At 43.4% G+C, this 20000-nt stretch overlaps 3 protein-coding genes across 22 annotated transcripts in view; all 3 read left to right on the top strand.

Annotated features, from left to right (window-relative positions):
• LOC109141272 (LIM zinc-binding domain-containing Nebulette) overlaps positions 1–5049 on the top strand; it is a 59205-nt gene extending 54156 nt beyond the window's left edge. For 17 of the 19 annotated variants that reach the window (XR_003461755.1, XR_003461761.1, XR_003461762.1 and 14 more), the window contains 3 exons: positions 66–158; positions 250–517; positions 583–729. Coding sequence is in view for 2 of the 19 variants with exons in the window: in XM_010751903.3 (XP_010750205.1) it covers positions 662–839; positions 3143–3273; positions 4205–4381 (486 nt within the window). In the remaining 17 variants the exon portion in view is untranslated. Of the gene's footprint in view, positions 1–65; positions 159–249; positions 518–582; positions 840–3142; positions 3274–4204 lie in introns of those variants that run through there. The other 2 variants (XM_010751903.3, XM_027275445.1) reach the window with 2 other exon arrangements.
• LOC113744718 (nebulin-like) lies at positions 2116–3136 on the top strand. Its single transcript, XM_027275472.1, has 2 exons — positions 2116–2427; positions 2786–3136. Exons 1-2 carry the CDS (start codon positions 2220–2222, stop codon positions 2992–2994), a joined length of 417 nt encoding a protein of 138 aa, XP_027131273.1. The 5' UTR covers positions 2116–2219; the 3' UTR covers positions 2995–3136.
• A 1705-nt stretch (positions 5050–6754) lies between the features above and the next one.
• Positions 6755–14665, top strand: ssr1 (signal sequence receptor, alpha). 2 transcript variants are annotated; one of them, XM_027275467.1, is made up of 10 exons: positions 6755–6922; positions 9967–10100; positions 10247–10343; positions 10435–10538; positions 10624–10782; positions 10879–10955; positions 11050–11128; positions 11489–11582; positions 13077–13937; positions 13975–14665. In XM_027275467.1, the coding sequence occupies exons 1-9, from the start codon at positions 6853–6855 to the stop codon at positions 13142–13144; spliced, it is 882 nt and encodes a 293-aa protein (XP_027131268.1). In that variant the 5' UTR covers positions 6755–6852; the 3' UTR covers positions 13145–13937; positions 13975–14665. The 2 variants fall into 2 exon arrangements, with proteins under 2 accessions (XP_027131268.1, XP_010750206.1); XM_010751904.3 differs by lacking the exon at positions 13975–14665 and having other exon boundaries at positions 6771–6922; positions 9967–10109; positions 13077–13367.
• Positions 14666–20000: the final 5335 nt, after the last annotated feature.

The raw sequence follows: 20000 nt of genomic DNA, 5'->3' as shown, positions 1-20000 counted from the left end.
CTCTGCACACACAGACGTGTCATAGGTCATGACTGTATGATCACCTGCCTGTCTGTGTTCTTCAGGTAAAGTACCGGCAGAGTGCCGTGAAGGCCACCAGCGTCGGACTGACTCCAGAACTGGAGAGAGTCAGACAGAACCAGGAGAACATCAGCTCGGCAAGACACACACACACACACACACACACACACACACACGCTTCTTTTTCAGGGTATTATCATTTATAACATTGTGTGTGTGTGTGAACAGGTGAAGTACCAGCGCGGGCTGCAGGAGATGAGAGGCCGCAGCTGCACCGAGCTGGACACACCTGAGTACAGGCGTGTCAGGAAGTCACAGGACTCGGTCTCCATGGTAGTAGCCTGGTTGCCGTGGCTCCCGCCTGGATTGCGGGTGGAGCTAACGCGAGTGACGTGGTGGCACTGCGGGTGGGACTGACGCACCGCTACTAACACCGACCACCAGACAGCATGGAGAACAGAGCTGTGTGTGTGTGTGTGTGTGTGTGTGTGTGTGTTAATAAAAAAAGATTTAAAAACATTCACTGTGTGTTTTATTTGCTCACTGACCAAAAGCACCCGAGTGTGTGTGTGTGTGTGTATGTGTTAACTCTGTGTGTGTGTCATTTCCGTGATAAATGTGTGTGTATACTCTTTAACAGGCCAAGTACCACGAGGATTTTGAACGGGCGCGCGGCCGAGGCTGTACGCCCGGATTGGACGATCCCAGCATGGAGCGCTACCAGAGAGCCAATCAGATGATAGGAGAGGCGGGCTACAGCAAAGGGATCCACCCCCAGGCGATGGAGATGGACAGACGACCAGGAGGCATCATCGTAGGTCAGTGAAACTGTGTGAGAGGAAACACAGCGGAGGTTCAGCGTGCCCTCTGACTGGACAGATTGGTTACCATGGTTACCACTGGTAACTTTTATTCGTTGTTCTTTTTGGTGCTTGTATACTCTTCATCTTCTTTGTCAAGTATGAATGGAGTTTGGATCAGGGTAACTTAGTTCACAAGAAATAGTGTTGGGAAGTTCAGTCTTCACTGCTTCACCGCTGTGTGTACTGCTCATCACAGCCTGTCACGTGACAAATGAACGATCTCTATGAACGAGCCGCTGTGTGTACTGCTCATCACACAGCCTGTCACGTGACAAATAAACAATCTGAACGAACCGCTGTGTGTACTGCTCATCACACAGCCTGTCACGTGACAAATAAACGATCTCTATGAACGAACCGCTGTGTGTATTGTTTGTCACAGCCTGTCACGTGACAAATAAATGATCCGTATGAATGAACCGCTGTGTGTACTGCTCGTCACAGCCTGTCACGTGACAAATAAACGGTCCGTATGAATGAACCGCTGTGTGTACTGCTCGTCACACAGCCTGTCACGTGACAAATGAACGATCTCTATGAACGAACCGCTGTGTGTAGTGCTCATCACAGCCTGTCACATGACAAATGAACGATCTCTATGAACGAACCGCTGTGTGTACTGCTCATCACACAGCCTGTCACATGACAAATAAACAATCTGAACGAACCGCTGTGTGTACTGCTCGTCACACAGCCTGTCACGTGACAAATAAACAATCTCTATGAACGAACCGCTGTGTGTACTGTTTGTCACAGCCTGTCACGTGACAAATAAACGATCCGTATGAATGAACCGCTGTGTGTACTGCTCGTCACAGCCTGTCATGTGACAAATAAACGGTCCGTATGAATGAACCGCTGTGTGTACTGCTCGTCACACAGCCTGTCACGTGACAAATAAACGATCTCTATGAACGAACCGCTGTGTGTACTGCTCGTCACAGCCTGTCACGTGACAAATAAACAATCCGTATGAACGAATCGCTGTGTGTACTGCTTGTCACAGCCTGTCACGTGAGAAATAAACGATCCGTATGAATGAACCGCTGTGTGTACTGCTTGTCACAGCCTGTCACATGACAAATAAACAATCTGAATGAACCGCTGTGTGTACTGCTCATCACAGCCTGTCACATGACAAATAAACAATCTGAACGAACCGCTGTGTGTACTGCTCATCACACAGCCTGTCACATGACAAATGAACGATCTCTATGAACGAACCGCTGTGTGTACTGCTCGTCACAGCCTGTCACGTGACAAATGAATGATCTCTACGTCTCTGTCCTCATGTTGGACTGAGGCCAGACTGAACACTCGGTATCACCTCTCAAGATGCTTAAGATGCTTAAACATTCGTGGAAGTGGTGCAGGTTGTTGTTAGTTGATTATCACAGTCCATGTAGATGCAGTCAGTGTCCTTCACATGACCTCTGCCTCCTCTCTGAAGACCTGAAGGTGTGGAGGACGGACCCCGGCTCCATCTTTGACTTTGACCCTCTGGAGGACAACATCCAGTCCAAGAGTCTCCGCAGGATGTCTGGTAGCTTGCACAGAAAAAAGACTAAAATGTTTGGAGGCCACGACAAACCACACCAAAGATGTTTGCATGTCACATGTTTGAGGTTAACAGAGGTCCTTTAATGTGTTTCACTGTCCCTGAAGTTATTTTCTTTATTAGTTAATCAGCATGTTCACAAAAAGATTCAAAGCTCCGACAATAATCACGCTGAATTCACTTCTTCACGCCTTGTTTGAGATTGAGAGATGTGTTTGTTTTTCATGGAAGAAGAATGTAGATCTTGTCGTTCATGTGTATCTGTGCTCTTTTCTCTTCCTCTCCTTGTTTTCCGTCCCGTGTGACGTGGTGCTGCCGCCTCCTGCCGGTGGCTGCTTGTCAGAGCGGGCTGACCGCCGCCTGAGCAGGCAGCACTCCCAGCAGTCCCTCACCCACAGCCAGACTCAGTCCGTCAGCTCGCTGACCTCTGACCTCTGGGACCGCAGCAGCAACGAAACTCCGGGTATCTTCGTCACGTCGTGTTCCTCACTCAGACACAAAATGACGGAGACACACTCCTGTTTGTGCTCGAAGCGTCTAATCCACGAATAAAACTAACTCGCCGTGTTCTCACAGGTTTGAAGTGTCTAACGTTCACAGCAGAGGAGGCTCTTCAGGTGAATCATACAGATGCAGGAAGGACTCCTCACACTCTGTCTCTGTCTCTGTCTCTGTGTGTCTCCTCGTCTCTCTCGTCCAGCTCCAGTCCTTCCCGGAGCGTATCATCAGGGCGTCCAGATGCAGCAGCAGCAGCAGTACCACGGCTACATGCACCAGACCAGCATGTCGTCCGTCAGATCCGTCACCTCCCCACCGCACTCGGCCACCATGGTAACGCTTTATTTCATCCCTCCACCTGTTGCATTTTATTTAAGGTTCATCCAAAGTCAGACTGTCATCCTACAAAATATATCTAATTTAAATAATGACTCAGAGCTACCAAGAACCTCACTGCAGGAGCAGGTTTGTCATTCACTGATAGCCACGCTGTACAAAGAGGACTCTCTAATCACAGACGTACGTCAAAGTATCATAGTTGACATTTTGTAGTATTTTGATTTAAAGGTCCGGTCTGTCAGATTTAGGAGGCCCACACACATTTCCTCCATAAAATATGATCCAGTTTCACCAGAATCAGTGAAATAGTTGCTGCTGTGTGACTTAGTGCCGTAAAGCGTTACGTACTTCTCCCGACCCGGAGCCCAAAGTTACATAGTGTGAGAACAGACGTACGAATGACAGAGACACCGTTCACCTGATCACAGGTCAGAGTGGATCAGCTGATCACAGGTCAGAGTGGATCAGCTGATCACAGGTCAGTGTGGGTCACCTGATCACAGGTCAGTGTGGATCACCTGATCACAGGTCAGTGTGGGTCACCTGATCACAGGTCAGTGTGGGTCAGCTGATCACAGGTCAGTGTGGATCACCTGATCACAGGTCAGTGTGGATCACCTGATCACAGGTCAGTGTGGGTCAACAGGAGGTAAACTTTGTTACAAAACAGTTTGACGATTCAGTGAAACTCACTGATTGGAAAATGCTGAGTCATTCTCCTTTCGCCTGTTTCTACTTTTTGTGAGAAGCACACAGACCGCTGGCTCGAGGCCTGCGGACACATCAGACCAGGCCAGTGAACCCAGTTCAATGCCTGCACACTGGCTCACACAGAAAAGTTGGCACATAGTGTCACCTGGTGATCGGCTCTAGCAGGCCAGGCCAGTCACAAACTGTGTCACAGTCTGTCCTGTTCTGTTTGCAGCGTGTTTACCGGGCGCTGTACGACTACGCGGCTCAGGACCACGACGAGGTCTCGTTCAGGGACGGCGACGTCATCATCAACGCTCAGCCCATCGACGAGGGCTGGATGTACGGCACCGTGCAGAGAACCGGCAAGTCTGGCATGCTGCCGGCAAACTACGTGGAGTGTTGCAACTAGAGGAGCGAGCGAGGGAGGAGGAGGAGGAGGAGGAGGAGGAGGAGGAGGAGGTGAAAAAATAAAGTAACAAATCAAATCCACCCTCGCTCACTGTTAGAAAATCAGCAGTCGGTGATGTTCTTTGCATTTCAGGGATCACAGTGACTTCACATCCAGATGTTTTCAGCCTTTGATCAGCAAGTTCATGAAGGCAGTCACTAACTGTGGTGGAGGTCGTCTGAGGAGATTCACTCAGTTCTTAAACACAAAATAATTCCTGGACACACAGAACATCACAGACTGACAGATTCTCTGAGGACGGAGGTCAGAGAGAGGAAGGGTATAAATCCAGCATGCTGTCGATACGTTATGTCAAATTTTACAACTGGAGGAGGGAGTAAGAGCGTGAGGATGCATGAAGACCGAAGGCGTGAGAGATTAGAAATGATTTTAACAGCCTGCAGCAAACTTTGTTAGATTATCAGCTCAAACTGAATGTGAATAAAACTAGTCATCAAGAAAAAAGCAGGTTTAGATTAAAGTCTGCTGATGCTCTATGTTTTTCTTATTGTCAACAACACGACTGACAAGTATTTAACTCGATGCGTGGATTAATCCGCCCCAACAAATCCAGTATTAAAAACAAACAACACGGGAAGTCGCACTGACACGTTGTTGTTTTGGTGTTTGACAATGAGAAAGATGTTCAACATCACCGGACTCGTCCTTTTTAAGGGTGGAGGAGAAATGAGGAGGACCAGAGGAAGGAAGGAAGGAAGGAAGGAGGGACAGACACCTGTCTTTAAGAGACGAGAGATGAATTTGAAGTGAGCGACGATAACCGAGTAGGACGACGGTTTAGAGATCTCTGGAGTTGAATCATTTATTTCTCCTGAGTTTGAGTTTTCATGTTCAGGTGAGTGTTGTTCAGTTTTCTGATGTAATCCACAGTGAGCAACACTAACCTCTGTGTTTGTAAAGGACTTCAACTAACGCACTGTGTCTTTCTGTTTGTGCTGTCCAGATCATTTAACCTCCACACACACACACACACACACACACACACACTGTGTGTACGTCAGGCCTTCAGATTTCTGTACGTCGCAGACTATTTTGATACACCGGCTCCCGTCTTTGTCTTGGAAAGATTTATTTTACTCTTCGTTGTCTTGCCGTGTGGATCACATCCCGGTCACGTGTCGAATAAAAACTGCACTCAGCCGGAGAACATTTTGTTACTTTCTGTGTTTGACTTCATAAATATTAGATGCAATAGAATAGATTTTACTGAGTATTCATATGTTAACTGTGTTGATTTGGGAAGTTTATAATTCCTTTGATTTCTGACTTCTAATGTCACCGTTGTAAAGTTTTGATTTGTCGCACAGATTATACTAAGTTTATATTATTTGAAATTATATATCACTCAATCTCAGTTATGTTTTTTTTGTTGTTGTTTTTTTTTTTGCCATATGATTATTGCAGTGTGTTACATGTGGTAGAAATAAAAAATAATTTGTCAACAGAAATGTGGCTCGGTTTATTCACAATCTTAGAGATTTATACACTTATTTACTGTATAAAACATATTAGACTTATAATTTCACTAATATATTTATATATATTAACTGTGGCATTTACAGGGGAAATTAAAACAATTAATTAATTTGGTGATTTGAGTGCCAGAGTAAAAATAAGTCAATTACATTTACATGATGTGACTTTTAAACCTGATTAAAAATATATGGCCTGTTTTATCGTGTTTATAAACTCACACAGATGCAGATAAATCTGAAATATTTTTTATCAGCTGATATTATTTGTTTTTTAATCTCAGTTGGTTTCTTTTATTTTGAAATTTGGTGCCGGAAGTCCGCTTTGATTTACATTTAGAGTCCAGACTGTGTTTTACGTTTTAGTGTAAAATGATTTAAATGAAACATTTAGGGGGAATTTTGTCATTTGAGCAGTAATTTGTTTTTCTTATTATTGTCGTTATTACTTATTAGTAATTAACTTAAGAGACTTATTAAAATAATAATAACTTCAATCAAAAATAGCTTAAATGATGGTGATAAGTCTTGAAATGTACATTCATGGATGTGAAATCTCCCTAATAAAATATAAAGGTTGACAATAACAGCAATTAATTAATTATTAAAAACAATTTTCTGTCCAGTCGACAGTTCCGGTGTTGTGTTTAAATCTGTTCCCCAGTTTATTTGTGTTTCCTCTTTATTTAACAAACTTAAAAAAAAAAGTGACAAATAAAAATGTTTTATACAAATAAATGTTGACAATAACAAGAAATAAAAATGTGATATGAGGCTGAACAGCGCACATGCAGCAAAGGGGGGGGGCATAATTCTACGGGTACATACGTCGCCGTAACACTACTACAGGCGGTGAGTCTGCGCATGCGTGCCTGTAGTAATCCGGTCGCAGCCTGGCTGACGGACGCTGCGTGACAACGAGCTGGTTTCTGCCTCAAAATGATGAAACTTCTGCCCAAACTGCTGCTGCTGCTGCTGCTGGCCTTCCCGGCGACCATCCTCATCAGAGGTGAGTCCGTGTTGCGGCTGCTCACAGCGGAGGAGGTGACGGAGGAGGTGACGGTGTTTGACCAGCTCCTGGAGCGTTAGCATGCTAGGCTAACTAGCCGCTGTGTGAAACTAGCCGCGGGTTAAAAACTGTTGTTCGGTCTGACAGAGAGACTCTGAGCTGCTCTGACCTGCCTCTGCCTGTTTGTCCGGAGCCTCACCTGTCCGCACAGGTGAGCTACAGCTAGCTACGGTTAGCTTCAGGTAGCTACATGTGCGCCTGCTAACACTGACGTGTCCTTACTGTTAGCCGTTAGCCGTTAGCCGGGGAGCTAAGTGTCAGTCAGCGACTTCCGGAACTAATTAAACATTTTAATTAATGATGATTAGTGAATAACACACACACACACACACACACACACACAGAGTCCCGTTAAACTGGCTGAGTGTTTCCTGTTAGCTTCGCCTAGCTCTAACGGCTAACTCACCAGGGAGGTCCAAAGTACGGCCCGCGGCCCGATCACGGCCCGGCTTTTATAATTTTATTTATGACCTGCTGGAAGATTTGTGTTTCATTAAAGAAACATCTGAACCTTTTAAGGACAAACCTGCTGCTGTCAGCTCAACCTGAGTGTAGAAAATATTAATTTATTGTTATTGGATGTTTTTATTCTTAAATCTGTTGTTGTAGACGCAGATTAACTGCTCAGTCTGTCCCGCAGCTGCTTAATCTGACTAATCTGAGTCATGCTTGGCCTTCACGTTAAAGCACACATGAATAATAACAATCATCATATCAACGTACATGTGCTGAGTCTGTGCTGCTGTAACTGAACGATCATCGGTGCACCGGTTCTCAAACTGTGGTTCATGTAACACTGGTGGTACTAGAGTTGTCACGATACCAAAATGAGTAAGCACGATACTATACCAGACTATCACGATACTGTAACCACGATACTATACCAGACTATCACGATACTGTAACCACGATACTATACCAGACTATCACGATACTGTAACCACGATACTATACCAGACTATCACGATACTGTAACCACGATACTATACCAGACTATCACGATACTGTAACCACGATACTATACCAGACTATCACGATACTGTAACCACGATACTATACCAGACTATCACGATACTGTAACCACGATACTATACCAGACTATCACGATACTGTAACCACGATACTATACCAGACTATCACGATACTGTAACCACGATACTATACCAGACTATCACGATACTGTAACCACGATACTATACCAGACTATCACGATACTGTAACCACGATACTATACCAGACTATCACGATACTGTAACCACGATACTATACCAGACTATCACGATACTGTAACCACGATACTATACCAGACTATCACGATACTGTAACCACGATACTATACCAGACTATCACGATACTGTAACCACGATACTATACCAGACTATCACGATACTGTAACCACGATACTATACCAGACTATCACGATACTGTAACCACGATACTATACCAGACTTAAGATTCACGATAATATACCAGACTATCACGATACTATACCAGACTAAGAATCACGATACTATACCAGACTATCACGATACTGTAACCACGATACTGTACCAGACTATCACGATACTGTACCAGACTATCACGATACTGTACCAGACTATCACGATACTGTACCAGACTATCACGATACTGTACCAGACTAAGAATCACGATAATATACCAGACTATCACGATACTGTAACCACGATACTGTACCAGACTATCACGATACTGTACCAGACTATCACGATACTGTACCAGACTATCACGATACTGTACCAGACTATCACGATACTGTACCCACGATACTGTACCAGACTATCACGATACTGTACCAGACTATCACGATACTGTAACCACGATACTATACCAGGCTAAGTATCGCGTTAGTACACCAGGCTAAGTATCGCGTTAGTACACCAGGCTAAGTATCGCGATAGTACACCAGGTTAAGTATCGCGATAGTACACCAGGCTAAGTATCACGATAGTATACCAGGCTAAGTATCGCGATAGTATACCAGGCTAAGTATCGCGGTTACGGGTATTATAGCGATACTGCTGCCTTTTTAAATTATTTTTATGAACTGCAATGTATTTGTACAAGTTATAAATACTTACTTATAATGATACTGGTGAAGTAAGAATTAGACTGAAGTTTGAAACAACGCCTTTGGTTTTTTGAGCAAAATTAGTGAAGCCACTGACGGGAGTAGCATGCAGTGAGAAGCCAGAAGGCGCGTCGAGGCACCGGTGGTACCTATAGTAATCCACGGTGGTACCGTCATGTAGAATTTCTAGTATAGTAGGAACCGTTACCATTTGGCACCGCAGTGTATCGTGGGTATCGTAACTCTAGGTGGTACGCAGAGGAATCTGTGAAAAATATATTTTGTAATTTAATTCAGACGCATTTTAATACATGAAGAACTTTAATGAAAATATTATGACGGCCTGTTTAGTTTTTATCATCACGTTCATCCGCGATTAGTTACGAGCTGAGACGTGGCGGGGTTAGTCAGTCAGTGGAGGTAAACTGTACAAAAACTCTGAGGTGTACGATGTTTGAGAAACTTCTACTGAATGTTTTTCCGTTTCTATGAAAATATTAAATATCCGTCATGACGGGCTGCTGCATCAGGCTGGGTTTGTTTTTTCTGAAGTTTGTCTAAATGTGTGAAACTCGAACGCGTCGCGGCGTGGACAGCAGGTCGGCATGTAGGCCGTGTTTCCAGCGTTAGGATTGGTTGTAGGTCGGACAGCTCCTCGTGTGTTTGACCAGGAGCCCAGCATGAAGAACTGTCTGCACTCTTCTTCATCCGCCTCTCTCACATGTGGGCATGAAGGTGGAGGTGAATGATGCTCAGGCGCTACAATCAGTGGACAGTAAACAGTCTCCTCCTTTCTTCTTTCATCTCCTCGCTCGGTACTTCTTGTTTTGTGGGTGAAGGAGAGAAAACTCTGGTGAGACGGGCTGGGCGTTTTAACCACGTTCTTTCGTTTCAGGGCCGGAGGTGAGCGCCCAGGATCTGACGGAGGACGAGGAGGCCGAGGCCGTGGACGAAGACGTCGTGGACGACGTGACGGCAGAGGACGAGGACGACGAGGCGGAAGTGGAAGATGACGAGAACGCGGAACTGGTGAGTGAAGTGAGTAAAAGTATCGCTTAATAATCAATCAATACAGATCAATACACACACCTGGCTACATACTGTGTTTAAGCTGATGACGCCCACAGCGGAACCGAACCACCTGACAATCTTAAACTGTGTGTGTGTGTGTCTAGACGGAAGAAAAAGAAGATGAAGAAGAAGAAGCGTTGGTTGGAGAGGTGAAGGCCTCCCCCAACGCTGACACCACCATCCTGTTCGTCAAAGGAGAAGGTCGGTCCTCCGCGTGTCCGTTCAGATAATCGATCGTCGACGACAAGTTTTAGACGCGTCTGTGCTGAGCTGTGTGTGTTTCTCTCTTTAGACTTCCCTGCCAACAACATCGTCAAGTTCCTGCTCGGCTTCACCAACAAAGGATCCGAGAACTTCGTAGTCGAGTCTCTGGACGCTTCTTTCCGTTACCCACAGGTACGAAAACACAGTCCACTTCCCTCCTTCAGCACCAGAACCACCTCTGGACTTCTCTGACTTTGGTTCTGTCTGTCTCCGTCAGGATTACCAGTTCTACATCCAGAACTTCACGGCTCTCCAGCTCGGCATCGTGGTTCCCCCCAGCAAACAGGCCACCTTCGAGTACTCGTTCATCCCCGCCGAGCCGATGGGAGGGCGGCCGTTTGGACTCGTCATCAACCTCAACTACAAGGACGGCAACGTAAGGAGAGGACGGGCGGGTCACTGCTAACTTAAACGAGAGGAGAGTTCACACATCTTCTCATCACTGACCTCTGACCTTTCTTCCTCTCTGCAGGGAAACATTTTCCAGGACGCCGTGTTCAACCAGACGGTGACCCTCACCGAGAGAGAGGACGGACTGGACGGAGAGACGTGAGTCTGCTTGTGTGACACACTCCTCCTCTGTCCTTGCTCGTCATCGCTCTTCACTCATCGTTCTTCTTCCCTCCTTCTCTCTGTCTCAAAGGATCTTCATGTACGTCTTCCTGTCAGGCCTCAGCCTGCTGGTCGTCGTTGGCCTTCACCAGCTGCTGGAGTCCAGAAAGGTAAAAGGAACCAGCACTGATCACAGCCGGGCTCCAACACGACTTTGAGGAGAATTTGTTGATTTTATTGAACTCAGTTGGACGAAACACAAAGTGGAAGCTTCTCCTGTCCAGTCGGTGCAGAGTGTGCACGTCTCATAGTTTTTTAAGGCTTTAATCTCACATCACGACCTCGTCAGCGAGCTGGTTTCACTGCACAGCCGCCTCAAAATGTCACAGCGGCTCTTTAGAAAGAGATGGATGAGGTGTTAGAGAGGAAACAAAGAGGCAGCGAGGAGGTTTACCGTCGTCCGCTGCATGAAAGTTTATGACACGGGCAGGTAAACACGGAGGATTCTTACACTGTGTGTTTGTGTGCAGAGGCGGCGTCCAGCTCCAAAGGTGGAAATGGGAACTTCGAGCCACAACGACGTCGACCTGAGCTGGATCCCTCAGGAAACGCTCAACCAGATCAGTACGTATGCTTCGGTTTCCTGCACCTTCACCCACACCTGATGCTCCACCTCTGTGCTGGGTCGCCTTCAGCTTCCAGGCAGACGTCGAGACTTCAAACCTGAGTCAAATAGTCGAGTCCAAATCTGGCCGGGCTGCATGTTGACCGCGCTCACACTCAGAGCTGCAGATTTGTGTCTTTAATTCTGAAATATATAAAGCTGGTACTGATTCAGAACCTTGAGCTTGTTGACATATCAGACAAACATCTTGTATAAAATTTGTCCTGATCAGTCAGGAACTCGCTCGGCGTGGCTTTCTTTACAGACCCGACCCACAAACAGATCGAACACGTTTCACGTCTGTGACATCACAGAATGTTTCTCTCCTCCCATAATCAGCTGATGTGTTCTCTCTTCCTGCTTCACCTGTTTCTGAATTTAACCTCGGCTGTCGCTCCAAGGATCACTCACGCTTTGTCTTCTCCTCTCTCTCTCTCTCCGCCTTCTCCTCGCTGTCATGTTTCCCTGCGTCTTCAGTGCAGAGTCGCAGAGGTGAGGTCTGCTTTGTGTCGTGTGGCTGTGTGAATCAAACCTGTCGAATCATTTTTAGCATCAAAGTTTGGACAGACTGAACACCACCACCTCCTCATCATCATATCTTCATCATGTTGGTCATTTGTGAGTGTGTGGAGACATGAAGTCTGTGTTCAGTGTTTCTGATTAAAGGTCCAGTGTGTGGCACAGATGGAATATAATTCATCACTCTAACGAGACTTCTGTATCTGCGGAGGAGAAAAACTGACTCGAGGTGAAGGGTACGGTCAAATAGTCCAAAAAATCAGCTCCTAAGTCCTTTCCAAACCACTTTTCCTTGACCTCAATGGGAAAACGTGCTAAAACTACAAAGTCCAGAAGATGGACTACAAAATACTTCATCTGAGATCCTTCCTAGACACTCCCCGTGCTCTGACCGTGTTGTTTCATGCAGGAAATATAAACGTGGACAACCCGGTGACAAATGTGACGTCAGCATCGTCAGAATTCAGATAATAATGAATATTGTCCAGCTGTTGTGGGACGGTGTTACCTCCGTGTGTCCTCTGCTAAAGGAGACAATAAAAGAAGCGTTGAAGCTCCTTTCCTTCACAGTTAGAGGATTCAAACTGCTTTTTATCATGTTGGACACTTCAGTGAGGAATAAACAAAACTGACTATTCGACCGTACCCACAGACTTTCAGTCGCTGTAGTTTCTCCTCAGTTTGCAGCTCCACTAGATGTCACGAAATCCTCCACACTGGACCTTTAAACTAATTTCAGTGCGACGTCCTCTCGGCGCAGTGTTTGCATGTACAGACTCTTCCTCCACCTGTCTGCATGTGGTGTTAATATTCTCTGAAAGATGAACTCGGACAGCCTCAAGCGAGCCGCAAAACGGAGACGAAACGATGATGTGTGAAAGTTATGAAGCGACCAATGAGAGTGAAAACGTGTCTCCTCCTCCTCCTTCCTCCAGACAAAGCGTCTCCAAAAAGATCTCCTCGCAAAAGAAGCCAGAAACGCTCGGCCGGCTCAGACGAGTGACGGGCGCCTGACGACGCGGCGGCAGAACTTCACCCGACCGTCTACGTGAGAGGAGGTGATGGAGGAGATGATGATGGAGGGCTGTGAGCACCACAGCGAGCAAACTCTGCTCTCTACTGAGAAACTTTAACCAGTGCCAAGCTCAGCGATGGCTGGCTCTCTACTTTCAGCTTAAAACTGTTGAACACACACACACACACACACACACACACACACACACACACGATCACAGGAGGTGTGTTGGGTTTAAAAAAAAACATTTTTCTATAAAGGTTGTTGGTTTTTCTTTTTTTGTTTGTTAGTCAGAAAACTGCTGAGTCATCATTGTGAGATTATGACGTTGTTGTTGTTGTTGTTGTTTACCTCCCACTCTGGTGTCGGGCTGTAACGAAATGTGGATTAATCGATTTGAGTCGACAGGCGAAATGAATTGTCAGGATGTCTCTGAACATCCGAGTCACTGTTTTCTACGTCTTACGACCCAATAAATGAACAAACTGCAGATTAACTTGATTAGTTTGAGTCACGGTAAACAAGCGCAGGGTTTGTTTTTTTTTTTTCTTTCTGTTTTCGTGTTTCTGCGAGGACTCGTTGCCGTCAGAGTCCAGACCTTCTTTTTTTTTCGCCGACTTTCTGAGACCTTTTGCGCGAGAACGCAATCCCGCAGACGGCGCACGAGAACGAGAACGTGGACGGCGTCCATTTCAAATTCTCTTTCCGACCTCCTAAATGGTTTCTGAATCGTCTGATGGTAAATTAAATGTTTGTTTTGATCCGCTCACTGTTGCAACAAGTTGTCAACGGACAACAAGAGCAACTTGTTGCAACAGAGAGCGGATCAAACGGTCTTGTGAACCCCCGGTTGCTCGCCTGTTTTGGGCAATGGAGGCGTCGAATGTCAGGCGAGTGAAGTGAACTCTCAAACTCGTGACTTGTTTTCTACTCTTCTCAAACTTTCAAACTCTTCTCTCCTCAAGCAGCTTTTTGTTTTTCAAAATCAGAAAAATAATTTGCCAAACGGTGAATTTGCGTCTTTTGTTTTGGGGTTTTTTTTGTTTCTTTTTCTTTGGATTGTTCAAAACTGTTGAACTGGCTGAAGCACTGGTGTAAATACTGGCTGATGATCGATGATGAACTGAGAGCGAAATTAACGAGCTAATTTATTCGAGTGACCGATCTGGGGGGTTTGAACAGGGAGGTTTTGTGCACTGTTTTTTTTTTTTTACCACTAGATGGCGACACTGGCTCACTCTGCAGGTCGTAGAGTTCCTGTACCACACTGAGTTTTGCTTCTGAGTTTTTGGACGTGAACTGTTCCTGCATGTCGGACTCGGAAGATCCAGACAGGAAACACGCGATCCAAATCCACAGCCGAGGCTTGTCGGTACCACTCGAACGGCCACAGAGAGCTGAGCTCATGTTTAGGTTTTCTAAAACTATGGGGCTGTCATTCATAGATAGAAGCTGATACTTTTATTGCTTTTAAATGTGCAGGAAATAAACTTTGATGATTTGCTGTCGGCTGCTGTTTCGTTTCTTTTTTCTTCTTAGACATGGATTTAAACTTATGTAGCAACCAATAACAACATCCAATAATTTTAGACATTTTAAATGTAATAAAGCCAATAATGAAATAATTTAGAATGTAATCATTACTATGAAGTGTATGAATGAATATCATGACTATGCCATCCAGTGTTTCTATTTTCGATGAGCAAACTGCACAAAAACAGCAAAATGATGTTTAGTTTCCAAGAAATTCACTTCTGTTTGTGTTAATACATTATCTATGCTATGCCGTTAATGTACTTTATGTAACTTATTACATTCTTGGTTGCAACAACTCGTCATTTCGCTGGGACTCTGTTGTAAGTCTGTAATAACTGATTTAAAAATAAGAAATTAAACATAGCTGAGCTATAGCTCAGGTGAAGATGTTCTGCTTCCTTTTTGTAATTTAATAAAACACTTGTTCTCAAACTTTGGCACATAAATTTAATTTACATTTACCGTCGATACCACAAAGGAAATACTTGAACCAGCCTGTAATATTTAGTTTTTACCATCCAGCTCTACAGTCACATCACGTTCGTGCAGGTGGTCTGTATATTCTGACATAGGACACGCTGTCAAAAGTTTGAAAGAAACATTGAATTTTTAAATTTCATGTTGGACTTTGGCATAATGATGCAATAATAACAAAAATGTACTGGTGAAGCTTTTAAAGGAGCAGCGTTGGCAGCGTCGACGTCAGTCTCAAGACGACTTCTTGAGGTCTCCGGAATCGACTGCGTTTTTACTCAAAGACTAAAGATTTTATTTCAAGACCGGTCAAGTCCAAAACTGTGGAATATCAATATCTAATTGTTGATACACAGTATATGTAGATCATGTCCATCATGTTCTGAATCCATCACCTGTTCGTTGAGCTTCAGATCAACCCGAGATGTTCAGACAGGAAGGGGTCGACCTCGCAGAGAAAGTCAGTCATCTCTGAGCTGGCAGCTTCACCTTTATTCCTCACTGTGTCAAAAACAAAACGTGCTTTGTCTCTTTTGTTCTGGATCCCGTCCACTGACTCCCTGGTGTCTTGCCTTGGTGTCTCTCAGAAGCAGCTTAATGTGTTTCATGGGTTTTTCTAAATCCACCTGGAATGATGGGAAGTAGTTGTTGAGTCGTCACAGTCAAATTCGGGACAGATGGTGAATTTTCATTCTTGACATTACCGAAACCAGAACTAACCAAACTACATGAGTCTCTGTTATCCTATGAGGGGTGATAATCTTGATGCCCTCATCAAGTTTACCCATCAGCATATATTTAAGCTTCATACCGGTCTGTATGACTGATAGGTGAGGAGGAACGCTACAGAAGTGGACAAACTGTGTCTACAGTCTTACATCCACTAACGTCTAAAGTTACATCCAGGTAACTTTTATTTCTCTTTGCTCTCATGCTGAATATGGGACTATTCTGGAGAGTCTGTCACTAGAGCCATTGTTTCGTTCACTGTGATGAGGAGTAGTTATCAAGGTGAGCTGAAGGTCTGCAGGGAAGGTTTTGGGAAGGTGCAAGAGTCGGGCCAGTAGACTGATTCGCCTTCCATCACAGCCCACAAAATCCACTGTAATTATTCTCAATTTACTGTGTATTTTTTATACAGTGTACCAATGATGTACGCACCAACAATGCAACAAAATTAAGTTTGTGAGAAACAAAGTGTGGACAGCATGTGAAGCTGACTCAAATAAACTGGAAGGTTTGAGGTTCAGAGCTAGAGCTATTCTTTCTAGAGCAGGAGAAAGATAGGGCGTAGTTTAAGAGGAAACAATAATAATAGTTTTGGCATGAATCATTCCAAGATACCATCTGTACCTGCTGTTTTGTTCCTCCACATTCCAGGGTTGGAAACAGGGTTGCATAACTGAAAACAATTGTTTGTTGCCGCCCAACACATGATTGTCATATTTGGACTCTCACGCAATGTGCTTGTACGCAATGTAATTTCTAATTTCTAGAGTCTGTGATGCTGTGTTTGTTTATAGCCCGATGAGGTCAAAGCCTGAATTTCTGCAGATACTAAATCTATTTAAATGTGTCACTGAAGCTGTGTTGTAGACATGAACAAAATAATAATGTAATCTTCTGTATCTGTTTTAATGTAGATGATCACACACTTTTTTAGTTTGTTTTAAAGAAGAAACAAAAAGAACAGCTGCTTGGATTGATTAAAACAGATTATTTCAATGAGTCCTTTTTCTTCTATCAATGCAGTAAATAAACATTTACCAATAAAACCCAGATGTGTTGTAAACCTGTAGTGTCTCTATGGTTTCTGGTCATTCCACCACACAGATCCTGTCAGACTCTGTGATTCAAATACTCAAATATGTTTTGTTTTGTTGACATGAAGAAATGATCATTGCATGCTTCTAATTAAATGTCCTACTTTCATGATATAAAATCACTGCAGCATGAACTTTTTACATTTTCCATTAATTTCCCCTGAAAGTCAAAAATCCTTCCCATACATAGATTGTAAATGGCAGCAGGTTATGTTTGTGGTAAAGGAAGCAGTTCTGTTTTGTGCTTTTAATTTTGAAGAGCACCACTCTTGTTGTTGATGCTAGACTTCCTGCTGATTTACTTGTCATATCCTGCATGGAAACTTGTGAAAGGGTATTTTATATAACTTAGAGGAGGAGAATGATGGTGTATTCATTGTAAAAACAAGTGGTTCATTTGATCTAAAACAAATTTAAATTATTATTATTTAAATACAACTCATAAAAGGCTAATTCCATGTAAAATTCATTATTAGTTTACTAAAGTTATTTAAGTTAAGTTTAAAAATGTAAACATGATTTCTATGCATTATTCGTGGTAATAATATGGTACTGTGGCATTTGTATTTTCTGTCCATATAGTTTTCACAGTGTCAGAAAGGTGAAAGAGGAGAAAATTAAAGTTGCACCAGTCGAAGCTCTCTGCATCTTGTGGTTATTCCAAGTGGGCTGCTACAATAGATAGATAGATTTATATAGACACACACACACACACACACACACACACTTTGATTCACTGTTTTTGTTGTCAGAAAAGTGCAGCCAGGGAACCTCATGCAATATTTGCATATCCAATAAGCATCTGGCACGTACTGCTGTTCTCTGCTGTGCTCCTCCCCTTGTGCCTGTTCTCCACCTCTCTCAGAGGAGGAGCTTTGAGCTTCTGATCTTATGTGCATGCAGCAACTTCTTTAAAAAGAAAAGAAACGGATAGTAACTCTGCTCCCATCGTTCATGTTGAAGAACCGTTCAACAGATCCAGCTTAGAACATCAAAACTCTAGACTACATTTAAAGTCGACAGAGCAGACGGAGGAAAAGTGATTCTGAGTCAGGGTGAGTGTTAATCCAACATTTTTATTATTTTCCTGTCAAAGTCTCTGAGTCAGTTTTCTCTCTGTGGACTGTAGAGGAAAGAAAAGTTTGGATGAACTCAACAGTTTGATTCATCTGTCGACACAAAGTCTTGATTAATTGTCTTGAATTGAATAATTCACATTAAACCTGCTGAAACCAAGAAAACAAGCAGAGACTTAAAGAAAAGTGAGCAGGTGAAAATATGACTGTTGTATTATATTGTGTTTGTTGTTTCTTATGGAAGCCTGTTACTGTTTCACCTCTCAGACTCACTGAAGTCCAGAAGATGGATGTTCATGTGGAGGAAGAGGAGGACAGAGCAGAGTCTCCAGGATCCAGCTGTCTGTCTATGAAGAGTGACCGGTCCAAGTATCTTCCTCCAGCCTCCAGTGATGAACCTGGACCCTCAGACACAAAGTAAGAGAACTGATACTAACTAAAAAAATCAACAGTATCATCCACAAAAATGTGAACTGATTTAAAATAAGTAAAATGTAACAAACTTATTGTGACAGAAAGAGAAATCATTTGTGACATCTTCCTCTTAGTGTCTGTGACAGCTGTCAGTCACCTGGAAAAGCTGTAATCTGATCTAAGAGGACGAATACAAACTTTGAAAGCTCCTCATTATCAACAGCAGCAGCAGTTTGTGTATTTAGAGCTTCAGAAATGACTTTGATCAGAGGATTTATCAAAGATTCATGTGATCTGAATAAAAACATGTTGGTGTTTGCAGAGTTCAGTCCAACAGACAGAGAGCAGAGTCTCCAGAATCCATCTGTCTGTCTATGAAGAGTGACCTGTCCAAAGGTCTTGTGCCACTCTTCAGTGATGAACCTGGACCCTCAGACACAAAGTAAGAGAACTGATACTAACTCATTTATTTGACTCTAATATTTCATCCCATACATTTGAATCCTTTAATGTTTTATTTGTGCACATGTTCAGTATTTCATGCATCATACTGTGACAGCTGTTGTTCTTGTTGTGCTGTGGTGCATTCAAGTGTTGTCATCATTTGTAGCTTCTGAATTTTATCTCACAAATCCATAATTTAGAATTCTGGAAAGAGTTATTGGATTTTGTGCTGATTGTAATTATTGGAAAAATAAATTACTGTGACTAGAGAAAAGACATTTAAAGCAGGCAGATAATCATTCATTGTTCATTTTTATTATTAGAAACTTATTTTCTGTGTATGTTGAACTGAATTATTGACTGCGACAAATTTCACCCTTTAGCATGTTCACCTTACTGCGTGAACAAAAGACGGAGAACTCGGCAGTTCACTGAGTTTTAGTGATTGAACTCTGTCGTATTTTCATATTATTAGTACAAATGTACCAACTTCTTTTGAACAAACTTCTCAGATTTTATTAATAAATTATTCAGTTACCACGCTCATACATAATATAAATCTTCTCCTTGTATGGAAACATGCACTGTCATCTACATTCTGTGATTTAAACAGGTGATTCCTGCAGACATCAGCCTAATTCAAAACTCTGACACAACAAAAATTAACATGAACAACAACAACAAAAACTGTTGCAGTGGACGTTGAGTTCTGAGTATTGAGTCACGAGAATCAACCGTCCCCAAAAATGTGAAACTGATTTAAAATACTGAAATGTAACAAAACTTATGTGACAGAAAGAGAATCATTTGTGACATCTTCCTCTTAGTGTCTGTGACAGCTGTCAGTCACCTGGAAAAGCTGTAATCTGATCTAAGAGGACGAATACAAACTTTGAAAGCTCCTCATTATCAACAGCAAGCAGCAGTTTGTGTTTAGAGCTTCAGAAATGATTTGATCAGAGGATTTTGATCAAAGATTAATGTGATCTGAATAAAAACATGTTGGTGTTTGCAGACTTCAGTCCAACAGACAGAGAAAGTCTCTAAAGTCCAGGCTTCTGGTCTATGAAGCATAAA

The sequence above is a fragment of the Larimichthys crocea genome, unplaced genomic scaffold (genome assembly GCF_000972845.2).
Source record: "Larimichthys crocea isolate SSNF unplaced genomic scaffold, L_crocea_2.0 scaffold137, whole genome shotgun sequence".
Taxonomy (NCBI): domain Eukaryota; kingdom Metazoa; phylum Chordata; class Actinopteri; family Sciaenidae; genus Larimichthys; species Larimichthys crocea.
This window is presented reverse-complemented; position numbering and strand designations above follow the sequence as displayed.